Raw genomic sequence first — 15,814 nt, 5'->3', positions numbered from 1 at the left:
CGTACGTACGTACGTCGTACTCTCTCTCTCTCTACTACTCTCTCTACTCTCTCTCTCTCTCTCTCTCTCTCTCTCTCTCTCTCTCTCTCTCTCTCTCTCTCTCTCTCTCTCTCTCTCTCTCTCTCTCTCTCTCTCTCTCTCTCTCTCTGCTTTTTTTACGCCGCCGGAAGTACTCCTCTGTCGCTCTTTTGCCCTTCAACGTGCAAGACGATGTATACGAGAAAGTACACTCAAAAGTGTATTCACCGTAGACACCGGGATCTTGATGTCTTTACGCGAGCCGAGATGTAAAGATGCATTCACGCCAACAAGGATTCCCCCGAGATATCCATCCCCGACGATTTACAGACGAAACTAAAAAAGGAAAATAAGGTTCTAAGGATTTCTTGGACGTTCGTCAAAGATTTCTAGATTTTCACCGAGAACTACTTCGTTTTTAAGTATTACCTACATGTGACTGACAAACGTCCCTTTCTGTTGCTGTTTCTTTAAGTGCTTTCATATATTTTATCCTGCTTGTATGCAAACATGTATAGAAGTTCATTTTAAATAAAATGGCAGTTTCAATTAAGATACGCACGAAAAGAACGTTAAAGTATTTAAAAATTTATATATATATATAATAATATATATAATATATATAATAATAATATATATAATATATAATAATAACTAGATATATATAATAATATATATATAATAATATATATATATAATAATAATTAGATATAAATAAAAAATAATTTTGTTTAAATCATCAAAATAATTAAATTTATTTTTGCGTTGTTTAAAATCTTCAAAAATTTTTTCACGTAAAAAGAGATAAATATATATTCGAACATTGAGAGAGAGAAAGAAAGAGAGAAAGCAAAGATACTGAGTGCAAAAAATGCAATCAACGCAAACCAATCTATTACGTTACAGGATGCTCAAATCGATTACTAGAATGTTAAATCTTTTTGCAGCATTGTCATTAACATAAAATTATAAATTGTCTTACATAATTATTTTGTGTGCTTATATCTTTCCTGGTAATTTTTTTATCTGATTATATAATAATAATAATTAACTTTTCTTCTGTATCTTATTAATATAATTAAAAAATATTTTTATTAACCTTTTTATATTATAATATTATCTCTTAATAAAAAATATTGTAGTATAGTTGCTATTCCATAATAAATTTACGTAACCTAATTTATAACTATCACAGTTATTAGGCTAAGAAGTTTTCAAATGATCCAATATCCGCAAGAACAGTAACATTTCCAGTTTCGTAATGGCAAAGTAAATCTCGCGGAGTTTGAAGCATGACGATCCTTCACCTTCGACTACATTGCATCCCCGATGATAGAAGGTCATATGTTCTCCTGTCAAAGTTCAAAAGCTTCGATCCAACTTTGAAGTTTCATTGTCATCCATTACGTTCAATCTAAGAGTTCTCTGGTGTGAAATCGCGACTGCGAAGAATGACTAAAAGAAACTTTCTGCGATCGAACTTTAAATTATTCACAATTTAATGTCTTAATGTTCTCACGAATATTCATTTATAATAACGATTAAAACTGAAATTTGTCCATTTTGCACTTTATCAAGAATTTTTATACCAAGATTAGTACTAAGAGAATAAAAGAAATGATATTATTTTCTCGATCTTAAAAGAAAAGAAATTGTTTTTCATTTCCATTCATTTCCTTTTTGTATGTCTTAAAAAAACTGACTAAAAGTAATCTATTAAAAGCTGAAACAAGGCACCTAATGAGACCATACACATATAGTTAACTCTACTACAACATGAATATATTTTCCGTAAAACTAAAAGCTCTTTCTTTGTCAATGCTTCGAGATCTGACAACTCTATTCTCCGCAAGCTTGCGTTTTGTCGTTTTATTCAAACTGCGATCAATCGGTAAATCTTTTCTCTCTTTCTGCCATCTCTTTCTACCATACCAGAAACTACTGATAGTCGAATATCACGACAGAATCAAAAGCTTCTTCAATTTTAAAGCATCGTAAAAGAATGATTGAGGTACTTCTTGGTAATAATATAAAGTTGACAATATGAGATTTCTTCTTCGAGGATTCTAATACTTTTAAAAGGCGTTGATCCATTCGATTCAAGAAATTGACATTTACGTAAATTTATCTGTATCTTTATGTCAAATATGTAAATGACAGAGAATATTAAAAACTATAATGCCAAGCAGAATTACTGGGAGAACACTGGCTTATTACGCTCGGTATCTCCCGTCGACTGCGATTAAAGATCTTTTAATTAAAGTCCAGACGATTTTCCATAAAGTTCCGACGTTTTCCTTGCGATTATTCGTCATTTAGAATGAAAAACTAAATTAGATCGCCGCGCGCGACAATACACCTATCGAATCGATCCCTCGCTTACAGAGTGCGTCTGCACCAAAAGAATTAATTTAAATTCCTTTAATTAGACAAAAGTGCTGCTTCAGCGCTCGCAAACGTAGTTACGTTTTAATTACTTTTCTTCGAACAAAAAGAGACTATGACACGTAATCCAAGGAAAAAGAATAAGATTGCGATTAGATCTGTGATTTAATTGATGAGCGCTGTAATGAGATTATACACAATTTCGCGCTTTCAGTTTAAAAATTAGAAGTGAATTAAAATATCTAATACGTTTGTCTTAGTAGACTAACGCGAGACGAATGGTTCGAAAACTCGTGAAGTTGTAGATAAAAGAGAGCACGAGGTAATTGCATTTGCATATGAACTTTGCAACCCTCCGCGGCGCTACCGGACGCATCGATCTGATGCGTGGATGACCATACATATTGCATTTAAATAGAATTTTTGATAGATCTCTCCTTCGAGAATAAATATGGCATGCCATAATATACACAGAAATAATAGATAAAAAAATTAAAATTAAATTATAACTATAGTTCAATATGCAGGATGTTTCAGACTCATCGCACTTACTAATAATAGATTTTTGAAGTCATTTTAAAATAAAATTCTAATTCCAAAATGTCGAACTTATAATTGTTAATATTAATATAAACATTACGTAAGTAAAAATAAAATTACTGATATTTTTAATGATATTTATTATTATGCTTAAGAAAATATTTAACCTGAACATTAAAATTTTTATCTTAAAAAGACTTTAGGGGTCTGCCATTAGCAGGTGGTACGTCAAAACACTCTACCCAAGTAACATAATCTGACTGATGTTTAGCTGACTGCGATAGCAAAAATGTAGTATTATAATGTCCTGCCAGTCTTAATTGCCAAAACTATTTTAGTTGTATTAGTAGTCACTAATAATCGATTATGATAGCCAAACAGAAAAGCCAAATCGCAGCCAGCTATTTTGACTACGCAGGCAGTAGAATAGCTGTGACAGCTAACAGAAAAGCCTAGAAATTTTTGCAATTGTTTTGACAATCCACACTAAAGTTATTTTCAGATCTAATCTTTAATTTTTTAGATGTTTTAACAAAATTATTCGTAGATAAATGATATATTCGTAAATTCATAAATATTGTATGTACAGTAAAGAAATGTAGCGTACGCGAACGGATTAATTGTATCATAAAAAAAAACGAATTTATATAAAGCCAAGCTCGGAAATAATAAATGAAAATTCGAAAGCCACAGTGACTGCGTAAAATTACAGTTCTTTATGTATACAACGGTGATTGTTCCAATCATGATATAAATAATACGAAAATATTATTTATGTAAATTATTTTAATTATTTTAAATCTCAAACTCGCTACACATAAATAATCAAGTAAGTAATATCGTGGATGCGAGTACACGAAATTCGCAAATGAAACGATATGTAAAATGGCACTTACCCAAGCTGAATCCGGAATCCTTCACATGGATGACCACCATCGGCATCAGTACCATCACAACGAGGTTTATGACATGGAACACCATTCCCGTGCCATGAGCTATGATATCCTGCGACAGAACATAAAGAGTTACAACAGGAAGTGGCTTGCATACAGTGCGTATAGCATACAACATCGTCGACGTAAAATGACGACGGAGGAGCTAAACTGATGGACGCAGTATTTTACAAGCAAATTCTATATAAAAAGCATTTTCTTTAACAAGTACAAGCTACTTAATGCAAAGAAGAATTTACAATTTATATTAGAAAATATTAAAGTATTTCACGGTGAATTGATTGGGAAACGAAAAAATTTGAGAGAAATATATACCTTGATAAAATGTCTTGATACTTAAATTACATCTAAAATTTATGTGGAATATAATACATTTTTGTCGTTTTCGTTCGTTTGCATTGTAACAGATTTGAATTATAAAGCATCGTTAAAATATAATATCAGCTACCTCATAAATACTGAAATATCACACTTCTAATAAGTTACATTCTTCATTTTTTTAAAACTATATCTTTATAAATATACTATTATTAAATTAAAAATATTATTAAATTAAATTACGTGAAACATGCACATATTTCAATAAATAGCTCATATATGATAATTATAGATAATTATAGAAGTTAATCGTACAAGTAAGGAATCATCAAATATTCACACAAAACGATCGCACTAAACATTTTGCCGCGATCACAATTCGAGAAATAATATGAAATAGAGAATAGTCACGTCTAACTCGACAATTATCGAGCGAATAACAATAGGTACAACGACTTTTCGTAACACAGAACATCGAAACTACAAGTACCAAGGTGAAGGTCACGCGCCAACCATTCCGAAAGATTGCATAGCAAATGAATGATACATAACGGCTTTGTTAAATTCAGCTTGACGTATTAAACTTTTCCTAGAACTGCTCGACTCAACGTCCGTTATACCGTGTCGCTGCGTAGCCAAGGGCATCCCTATTGTCATTCATGACGCGAGACTCGGATGAGTAGGTAGTGCCGCGAACTGCTCCGTGTGTCGCCATTATCTTTCGAAACGACAATTTTCGAGACGTGAGAAAATCCGATTACTTCTATAAACATATCGTGATCATTTAATTGTCATTATTAACGTGAATATAAGCATATCGAGATACGACTGTTCAAAAAAATATGTATACGTATATCGTTTTATCATTTCGCAGCAGAATTAAAATGATAAAGAATGGGAATTTTAATTTATGCTTTTTTACTCACATTTTGTTTAATTATGCATTGTGATATCAGTAGTTAATTCTTTAACATAATATTTGTTTATTCAAATACATATATCTTGTATTTTCGTTGATATATAATTTTCGGATTGACGAAAGAATGATATATGGAACGTTGGCTGAAATAAGTCAGTTAAAGGAAAGCATAATAGAAAGCATTCGTATTATAATTCAATAGTATTTATGATGAAAAAACACATAAAGAAAATTTCTTTAAATTTAATAAATGTAGTCATTGGAATAGTCCAACAAAATCGATTCTTTAAATTAAGAAATGCAATTGATTGCATTCAAGTTAAATTTTTAGACAATACAGTTTTCGTTCAAAATTAAATTGTTCCAATGAAATAAATATAAATAGGAATTTCGCATCCAAATAAATCTTTCTCTCTGTGTACTATCTCCAAGTTATACATCAATTATACTAAAACAATTTTTACAAGATATTATATTAACAAGATATTAAAAAGCATTCTTCGACAAACATTTATCAAAATTGATTTTAAATACAAGAAGCAGAATAAATTTATTTTTATAAATATCAAATATTCATGCGGTAATAAATCGGTTAACATGCGATATTTGTTTTTGTATTTTGTGGTGTATGTGTTACAGAAGATCGCCTTCACATAACAATACTCGAACAGATAGTGATAAATCTATATAGCGTTATCTATCATTTTTCGATTTCTATAAATAATTATATAGCAATTATGTATTAAATGTTTCATGATAGATAGTTACGTATGCTCGATATTTTTTTTGCGAGTATTTTTATTTGTTAATTCATAATCCTTCCACAGATACATTTTAACGCGACGGAAAAGCTCAGTATCTAAAAGCTCAACGAAGCTAACGCTACCGATTTAACTGAATAAACGAACCGCAGCCAGTTTGTCGTGACGCGTCGCATTCGGAAATGGCATGCAAGTAATCAGATTAAAAGACTTTTTCTAAGACTCATTTGATTTCCGACTTATTTGTCGATTTAAAATACAGGTTCCCAACGAGCTATGTAGATATTTTATCACGGACTTTATAAACAGAAATGCCGCGTACAGTGTCGCACGAAAACTTTTACTTATAATTAATCCGTCGTAATTATTTATGTGCCTAATCGTAATTATCTACGAGTGTTTTTCGTCAGTGAATGCCACGTGAAGAGAAGACTACAACTTAAACATCCTTAGAGGAGGAGGAGGCCTAGGAGAGGCATCAAGTGCCGACGGAGCAATCTTGGGGTAAGTAATTTATTATTTATTAATTATTAATAATATTAAGCATTTATTTGTTTATTTGATTTAAGGATTAGAGAAAAAGAATTTGGTACATAAATTCTTAAAAACTTGTATTTAAGAAAAGTTTTTCTTTAAATTACATATTATGCTAAATATTATTTATCTATTTAAAAAATAAATATAAAATTCGGCACATACAATAATTATTTTAAAAAATATTAATTATCTTTTGAATTCTGGTTTAATTTGAATATTATATTCAAATGTTATATGTTATATAGAATCATTGTAGTCAACGTAGCTGATAACTTCGTCACTGCGCATCGATCGGTGAGTGTACATGTAATAAAATAATTTTCTTTTACTGATATAATAGATTTATGAAAAAAATTGTATTAATTATGATATTTAGATGAATTTATATATTTAATTAATATATATTTAATTTATATATTTAATTAATATAATATTACCAATATAATATTACAGATATATATAAATATAATGTATGATATCGTATCCGTTATCTTAAAATAGAGAAATTCTAAGATAAATTAGATTACTAAATTTAGGTTATTTAATCTTGAATGTATCACTTATCATTTGTGAGAGTACATCCTTTCATAAAGGAATATATTTATGCGAAGACAAAACTCGTAAAGAAAAAATTAGAAATCATTATATTGCTATATAGTTTATATTGCATTAAGCATATCAATTAAGAACATTATAAAAATATAATATATTAATAACAAAATTCGATCTGTCACGGAACTTTTTTAATAGCCACGAATTTTAATTATATAATAAATTTTATTAAATTTAAAAACTCACAAATAATAATTATATGTGATCGTAACAGTCTATCTTATAACGTGCCAATTTTGTTCTTATATTTTGCCAATTAATAATTAAATTTATGTCTGTTAAAGTAATTTATGTTAAATGACGTGAAATCCAATTTATATTTCATAGATACGGAGAATAGTTTTATATTAGACCAAAAGGCTACTGTAATGATTTTGTTACCTATGACAAATATTTTGTAAAAACAATATATATATATATATATATTTAAGTCCGATCGCGGTCGCTTGAAGGAGGGCTTTTCAAAATGTAGATTTTGATTTTTTTACTGAAAGCGTTGAATGTTGTTACAATTGATAGTTAATATCCTTATTCCAAGACAGGACTCCTATACACTTCAGAAAGGTACAAGGAATCGCCATACTGGATCAAAGTGGTACATTTAAAAAAAAAAAAAAATCGAATGCGACAAGATTGAATTTTTGTCTACTTAGTTTAGATATTAATTATCGAGAAATATGATTCCTATACCTTTTGGATGGCCAGCGATACCTATCCAAACATGTACAATTTTCTTATTCCATGTAAAATTGTACATATTTAGGTAGGTTTCAGTACAATGCTTTCAGTAAAAAAATTAGAATCTGCAACATTTTGAAAAACCCACCTCCTCTTCAAGCAACCGCGACCGGACTTAAATATATATATGTATTGTTTTTATGTTTTACATGAAATAAAAGGTTACCTACTTCCCATATTTATCGCTATGAATACATATACAAAATCACTCTTTTGGTCTATATATAAATTCTTTTATATAAAAATGATTAGTTTCAGCGCATTCGTAGCACCGTGTAAAGTTTTATAAAAATAAATTGCGATCTAAGTATTTTAAAACAAGAATTTTCATGACAATTCTCAGAACAAGCTATTAAATTATTTTATGATTACGGAATATATCGTATAACTGCGAAAGATTATTCATTTAGTAAATATCCGTGTAAACAATTTAATGCTACGAGAAACATTGCAAATATTATGAAACGTGCAAAGATAGCGGAAAATTATTATGGTTATATAAACTCTGCGCTGATATATTTATAATTTTGTATTTCATTAAGTAAACAACCATGTTTCTCTGTTTGGGCTTTCAACGTGCTCAGTTGCAAATGCACGGGATTCTGATGGGCGTAAATCATTGACACGTTGGTATACATAATATATTGGCAGTAAAATGTAATTTGCCTTTATGGTGAAATAAACAAAAACTTAAATTAATTCCGCAATTGATTTATTTAAATTTGTGTATCTCTCTTATTACGATAGAAATGATGGATTGATGAAATTCAACTAAGTTATTAATAATACATTTTTATAATCTTATATTCAAAATGAAAAAGTACAAATGCTTGATTCTTTGTAGAAATAGAATTGAATTTCCATAAAAATATCGTTAATATGTAGAGCTTTATTTTCGTTTAAAATTACTTTTGAATCCAATACACATGTTATACGTATATGCATATATAAAAACGTGCATAGCATCTAAAAGGGCGCCATTTTTATATAGGAAAGGGTAGAATTATAAAGAGTAATAACATGAATGAAATTATTGCGAATATGCAAAACGTGAGATTAATTATCAGAACAAAGTGTGTTACAAAGGAGGATATAAATCACGGTCATCGTCACAACGCTCACAATATTGAATCACGGTATTTCATCCGTGCAATAGCACAGTTGGCTGCTGTTATAGGATTCAATAAAAAATTACACACCCGTCCGGGACAAAAGGTTAATTATTTAAACGCGCTGTCGGACCCGTTTGACAAAGTATCGCATGAGCGTGATTTATCACCGGCAAGTTATTATGGCGCGGAAACAAACACTGACGCTCGCGGTGAGAAACATTCGCTCGCCCGGAAAATATTTCGCTTCCGCGTCGCGTACTACAGGCCTGACTGCAAAAACTTTTTGTTTTATAGTCTCATACTTTGCGAAGTTTTGTATCTGAAGTAATTACCCTTAAAGACTAACGGTACATTTCATAAAGAATGCAGTTTTACAGTTCCTTCGGAACTCAGTTGGTGAAGGATGCAGAGGAGATTCTTAGAGAACTGTTAAAAAAAATTCCATCGAAAGCGTGTTGTTTAGCAAATTTTATATTAATTAATATAATCTTGTTAGAAATGATTTTTAAAAATCTGTTATATTATATATTTATAATATATTCAAGTCTATAGAATATATAATCATGATAAAATGTAATTTTAAATGAAATCCACGAAAGCCAACATGGATGGAATTATGTAAAAAATATATTATATGTATTGATAATTAAATATTAAATATAACAGATATTTCAATCCTTTGTTGAGTCATCTTCAGTATAAGATTAACAAAATAATAAGAATTATTACGCGTACATTGGATGTAACAAAATTGATAAAATTTTTTTCGGTGTGTTATCAAATTGTGAAACTTTATGAATATCATGTCTTAAAAATTATCAACAAACATCTTTAATATTTGGTAGAATATTAAGTGTGAGTCAAATAATAAAAACTAAAATATATATTAAATGGTTATTTACATTATCATAGTTTATAATGTACAAAGCAATAAAAACTTATATTTGTAATAAGATGATGATTTGAACTAAACGCACAAAATAAAAGTGTACAATTATTTTATGAAAGGCCGACGAACAAATATCTGTATTTAGTTTTTATCAATACATATATTTTTTTACACAATTTCAGTACTGGCTTTCATGGATTTTATATATATATATATACATATATATGTATATACATTTGAAGTATATTATTTTATTTTGATTTAAAGCCATTGTCTTCACACTCTATTATAAATCATAATTTTTTTCAATTATTTAAAATTGTGATTTGATTTGACAACCCTAAAACTTAATAAAAATTTTATCAATACAAAACAAAGAGTGCAATATACGCATATCTAAAATAATAAAACTCAAAAAATATGTAACGGATAAACGGTATCACATGAATTGAAAATTAAAATCCACTCGTGATGATCACCGAATGAAATCGTGGAAAATAGAAAGTATGTTTTCTGGTTAAATATTTATTGAGCGCTTGATCCAATTATACTGTACAAAAGAATATCATAAATTTGATATGAAGATAGATGTATATTGATGTATATTTAAAAATTTATACAAATCATTACATTCCTGTACAAATAACACAATAAAATCAGCAAAAGCATACTAAATCAAGAAGTTTTTTAATTAATAACAAAAATTATTAACAATAGAATTTTTTGTAAATATAATTGTATAGTAAGACTTAAAGAAATGAGAAATGTAATTCAATAATAATATTAATATTTTAAAATGTAAATATTATTGTTGAAACATTGTTTCGTTAAATTTATAAATAAGAATTATTTTATTAACATAATTATTTGAAATATATTTATTTACGTTATCTATTTACTAAAGGTAAGTACAAAGCATAAATGCTGAATAAAGCCTGGACTCAATGTTCCGAAAATGCATACATTTATTATGAAAGTCGTCATCATATCTTCACTACTAACGCGCCGCATATCATTGTCACAGTTGACACGGCAGTTAAAAAATGCAACTTGCAATCAAACGTGACCGATAAGTTTTCCATGCCATCAGATAACTACGTGTTTAAATTATTAAATGGTACGAATTGAACATGCAGGTCGCATAATAAAACCCGACAATTTCATTCGAATAAGAGCGATTACATAAATGGTGAAAATACATGCAAAAACGGGAAATAAGTTATCTGCGTGCGATATGTTATAGTTCTGAGTATTAATTTGCTATATATTATTCATAGAGGAACTGTGCACTTCGTTCTGACCGAATTATTCATACAACGTTGTAATTATACGTTCGTCATTAGCCGAATTATTAGTCGATTAGCGGCTGACGATTAATCAGTGAGTAATTATTGCGTGCGCTGGCGTGGTATCGGCAATAGCGTTTGTATATCAATGGATTTCATTTCAGAAAAGGAGATCGGCAAATTGAGTTCGATGCTTGGACAGACATTGTGAATTGTATCGAGCTGATTATACATCACGTTAAGTAATTGCATATGTACGAAGGCATTTATATATCGTTGTATCCCATATACAAGAGAATATTAATGTGAATATAAATTGATATGTACTTGCCAAAATTAATTATTCTTAACTTGATAGATTGCTGTTTCTAATATTGTAATTTTATTGAAGTTTTGTTATGCAAAATAATTGAAAATTTATGTCTTCCATGATTACTTTAATCTAGGACAACTTTTCGATTCACATTCGATCATCGGAATTGCCATATAACGTAATTAATAATACATCTACATTATGATTTAAGCGTTTATAATGAATATGTAAGATAATAAATAATGATTGCATATGACGCTCCCCGTGCAATTTTCATTATTCATTTCCTTACATTATTGTTAATTTACGTGATGACTAGAATCGACAACTACACGCAGCGACAATAATCGGACGTTTCAACAGCCGGCGATCTTTACGACAGGGTGATAAGGGAACAGTGTGCGAGAGATTCGATGTTAAACCCCTGCCGGTATTATCGGTGTAGATAAAGCACTATGTATGGCACCGTCGACTTTCACCGGGAAAAATATCGCCACGTTTATCTGTTAGCCGTCAAGGATCGTCAAATCGATCGAATTGTCCGCAAACTTCAATTGAGCAGTAACATTCGTTATAATGATCGTCAAAAGAGACAGTAAAAAAACATCATTACTAATCTGCGATGATATAATTATTATAAAAGAGCATCGTTTTAAAGTTCCATTTATCTTTAATGATAAAAATTGATACAATATTTTATACTATATTATAGTTTTATACTAGTTCAAACAAATTAGTTTTACATCGTATTTTTATCGATGCAATTTATCAATAAAAAAATATAGTACTAGATAGTAGATAACATTCATAAAAGAACCTTCAAATTGAATAAAAAAAGTAAGTTTAAATATTTTACGATAAAATGTATAAACATAGCAAACAAGTATATTTTTCATCATGACAGATTAGAACAATTTGTGAAATAAAATATATTCTTCTTATTGCCGCGAACACATAGCAATGTTTCAGAATATTTCACAGAGGTGGGCTCGACAGTTCATCGACAGTTCACCAAGCAGAAGCTCAAGGAAGAGGAAAATGCAATAAATGTCTCCCCAGTTTCAGTACTTTTCCTTGGTTGTAGAAAGTTACTTGTCGCGAGTTCCCCATATCATTATATTATTTAGTTCTCCGTTCCTCTACAAAAAAAAAAAGAAAAATAACGAGTCAGAGGTGAAAAGCGTGCAATGTATCTCTCAGTTTCTCGTATTTATTTCTCTTTGACTTTGTCTTTCCCTTTATTTCTGGTTGTTCTCTTCGATGCTCATTGCGGGTGTTACAAGAAGCGAAAAAGCGCACGAACGAGAGATGACTTCCCTACGAGTCAAGAATTCTCTTTCTCGCTTTTGATTATCTAGGACTTCATACAACTTGAACGCATTCATTTCCGAAGAACGCGAACGAATTTAATAGAATGCAATTGCTTGCTTATTACCCAAGTCATTGCTCTGACTTCATAAATCTATGTTAAACAAGATATAATTTAATTAATTAGACTTGTTTAAGCATATTTTAAAAAATAGCATAAATATCAACATTTTAAAAAGGTTCCTTAATTATATAATCAAATTTACAATAATAAATATAATATGAATAATATTTTCATTTAAATATACATTTTGTTTTCTTAATATTTTATTTTCTTCTCTTTAATCATTTATAAATATGCTCTTTAAGATACGTGTATAGCTTTGAATAAAACATAATATCGATACAGATTAATAAAAATCTGATTATCTCATTAATTATAGAGAGAATAAATAAATTAATCAACGTGAAATTTCACAAAGCTGTTGGTGATGTAACCTCGCCGATTTTTTTTTATTTTCAATCGATACAATGCAAAAGCGTCGACGCTATTAGGGGCAATAAATTACAATGTAACGCCTCCCTTGTCGAACGAGCTGCGGTATCGCGCGACTATCGTTCAGTCGATTACCCGGATATTGGATTTGCTCACTTTCCGCTCGTACGACCCTTATACATATGTATACCAAAATATTTGGAAGAAAAATTCACTCACCACAGACAGTCCTTTCTCGATCAGCAGACAAAGGCCCACCGGCACGGTAGAATCTGCAAAACAAATAAAACGAAAGAGGTCGTTTATCGATCATACGGTTTTACGTCGCTTTCTCTTCGCAAATTTGTCGCTTCCTTCTGTTCGCTCGCTGTCATTCTCTTCTTTTAGTAGAGAGAGAGAGAGAGAGGGAGTTTTTGCCTTCCTTTTCTCACTTTTTTAAAATCAGCCGAATGTCGAAATGTGCAGCCGGCCGGTCCCGGCCGAGGGGAAGAGAGGAAGTGACAAGGGCTTGTCACTCGGAGTGACGATAGAGTGAGAGAAGGGTGAAGAGAAAGAGCAAGAGGAGGAGAGGTGAAGGCTGCGCAGCGAGGATAAACGCCGCTGGTGATCGAGAGCGTCGCTCTCGATGCATTCGGTAGGGAGGACATAAAAAAGGAAGGAAGAACCGATATCGAGCTAGCAGCGACGAAAGCGTCTCGTCGATAAATCATCCAAAATAGCACTCGATATAAAGCGGAAGTACGATTGGGCGCCGAGCCCGACGTACGCGCACACGGAGCTGAAAAACAATATCGGCTCTTATTCTGCGGAATAAGAACATGTATATTATGTAATCATTTATTCGTCTAAATTTTTATCGCAGATCATCTGCGTTTTATTGCTGTCTTTCATTAGTACACAAAGAAAATATTACACTCTGAAGTTGCAAGACGAAATTTGTAGACATCAATTCCATCAATCAAAACAACCTTTATAGTATTAATTGAGGAACACAATGACAGATTTTTAAAAATGTTTTTATTTGCATAACTTTACTAAGAAGTCATTGTAAATCGTAATTAAAAGAATATTTTCTCTAAGAAAAAAATTACTTTTTTTGTTCTTAATTTTTCTTGAAATCTACTTCGAAAAAATTATTTTCGAAGTAATGAATTTAATTCAATACTAGGTTAAAGTTCGATATGGAATATTCACATAAAGAAAATTTCTGATATTCTTAAAAAAGAATACATTTCTCGATGTATAACTTTTAACAATTTAAAATGGTATTAAAATAAAAAATGCAATATCGCGAAACAAAATAATTTTAATGTATAAAAGTTAATGTACGAAAAACAATCATGGCAAAGAGAAGAGTGTATTAATGGATTATACATGAAAAGAACGAATTCGGTGAAATATTTTAGCTACGTACAGATTTGAAAATAATTTTATTGGACCATCAAAATAATTATGTAAAATGTTCAAGCGTGATAATAATAATAATATTACAAAAAGTTTTGACATTCTATAATAATCAGTTTGAACGTTTTATACAATTATTTTAATTACTTTGATGGTCCAATAAAATTATTTTCAAATGTATACCTAACTAAATTTTTAAATACTTCAGCAAAATCATTCTTTCCATGTAGTAACTATGGAGACGATATCCGATTATACACTTCGCACTTGTAAGCGAAGAGCTACCGTTCGATATTAAATCGGATTCGCATCGTATACGAAATTACGCTTAAGCGGGATTATTCGAGAATCGATTTTAACAGCAGGATTTGACGAAATACACAATTCCTCTTTTATTTTACGTCATTCTTCTTATCATTTCCTGCAATCGTTTCCAGAATCGAGAACGCTTTCGAAGATTACGTGGATTTTCGGCGTGGATGGGCCATACGATAGCGGTCGCTGTAGCCGGTAAGATTTCACCGCGAGAGTGGTTCGTCGTATTCTTCAAAGTATCGTCCGCTTTGGGATAAAATATGGGTGAAACTTAAATAAGTTTAAGAGATGCAACCGGATGATAGGCAAACTCGTAGAATTGGGAACCGCGAAAGCACCATGTCGAGGAGATCTGCGCGAAGAAATCCGGAAATGCATTCGCCTGTGGTATCAAAGATTTTGGTAGTATAAATTATGGCATAATGAAAACATTGGCTAAGCTTCCAAGATATTTAATTTAATTCTTTCGAGACTTCGAGAAAATACATTAATATACATTGTGACTCCAGTTATTACATCAAACAATGGAACTTTTATTATTAAAGAAACAGCTATGTCAGCTTTTGTTTTAATAAAATCCTGAATTATTCTATTTTTCTATTTTCTATTTTTCTATTCTTTTAATATTACTGAATCTGAATACAAATATTTCAATTAATTTTATTGTCAGTCATTTCTAAATTAAATATCGACTTACAATAATTTAGATAATTTTACATGATAAACGACGTGGTTGTTTCATAAAATTTTTATACAAAAAAATATAAAATATATGTCAGTCATAACGTCCCGCATATATATATATATATATATATATATATATATATATATATATATATATGTACACTAACTAACTACTACGTAATAATACTATTATTACTACTAATAATAACGTACGTACGACGTAGTT

At 30.2% G+C, this 15,814-nt stretch overlaps 1 protein-coding gene across 1 annotated transcript in view; it reads right to left on the bottom strand.

Moving 5' to 3' along the window:
- Positions 1 to 15,814, bottom strand: part of LOC105618616 (diacylglycerol O-acyltransferase 1) — a 102,463-nt gene that overhangs the window by 51,175 nt on the left and 35,474 nt on the right. The window contains exons 4-5 of the mRNA XM_012200147.1: positions 13,405 to 13,457; positions 3,840 to 3,948 (exon numbers count right to left, since the gene is read on the bottom strand). Of these exons, the coding sequence (XP_012055537.1) occupies positions 3,840 to 3,948; positions 13,405 to 13,457 (162 nt within the window). The remainder of the gene's footprint in view (positions 1 to 3,839; positions 3,949 to 13,404; positions 13,458 to 15,814) is intronic.

Source organism: Atta cephalotes (genome assembly GCF_000143395.1).
Source record: "Atta cephalotes unplaced genomic scaffold scaffold00017, whole genome shotgun sequence".
Taxonomy (NCBI): Eukaryota; Metazoa; Arthropoda; class Insecta; order Hymenoptera; family Formicidae; genus Atta; species Atta cephalotes.
Note: the sequence above shows the minus strand (reverse complement) of the source record. Positions and strands in the feature narration are given on the sequence as shown.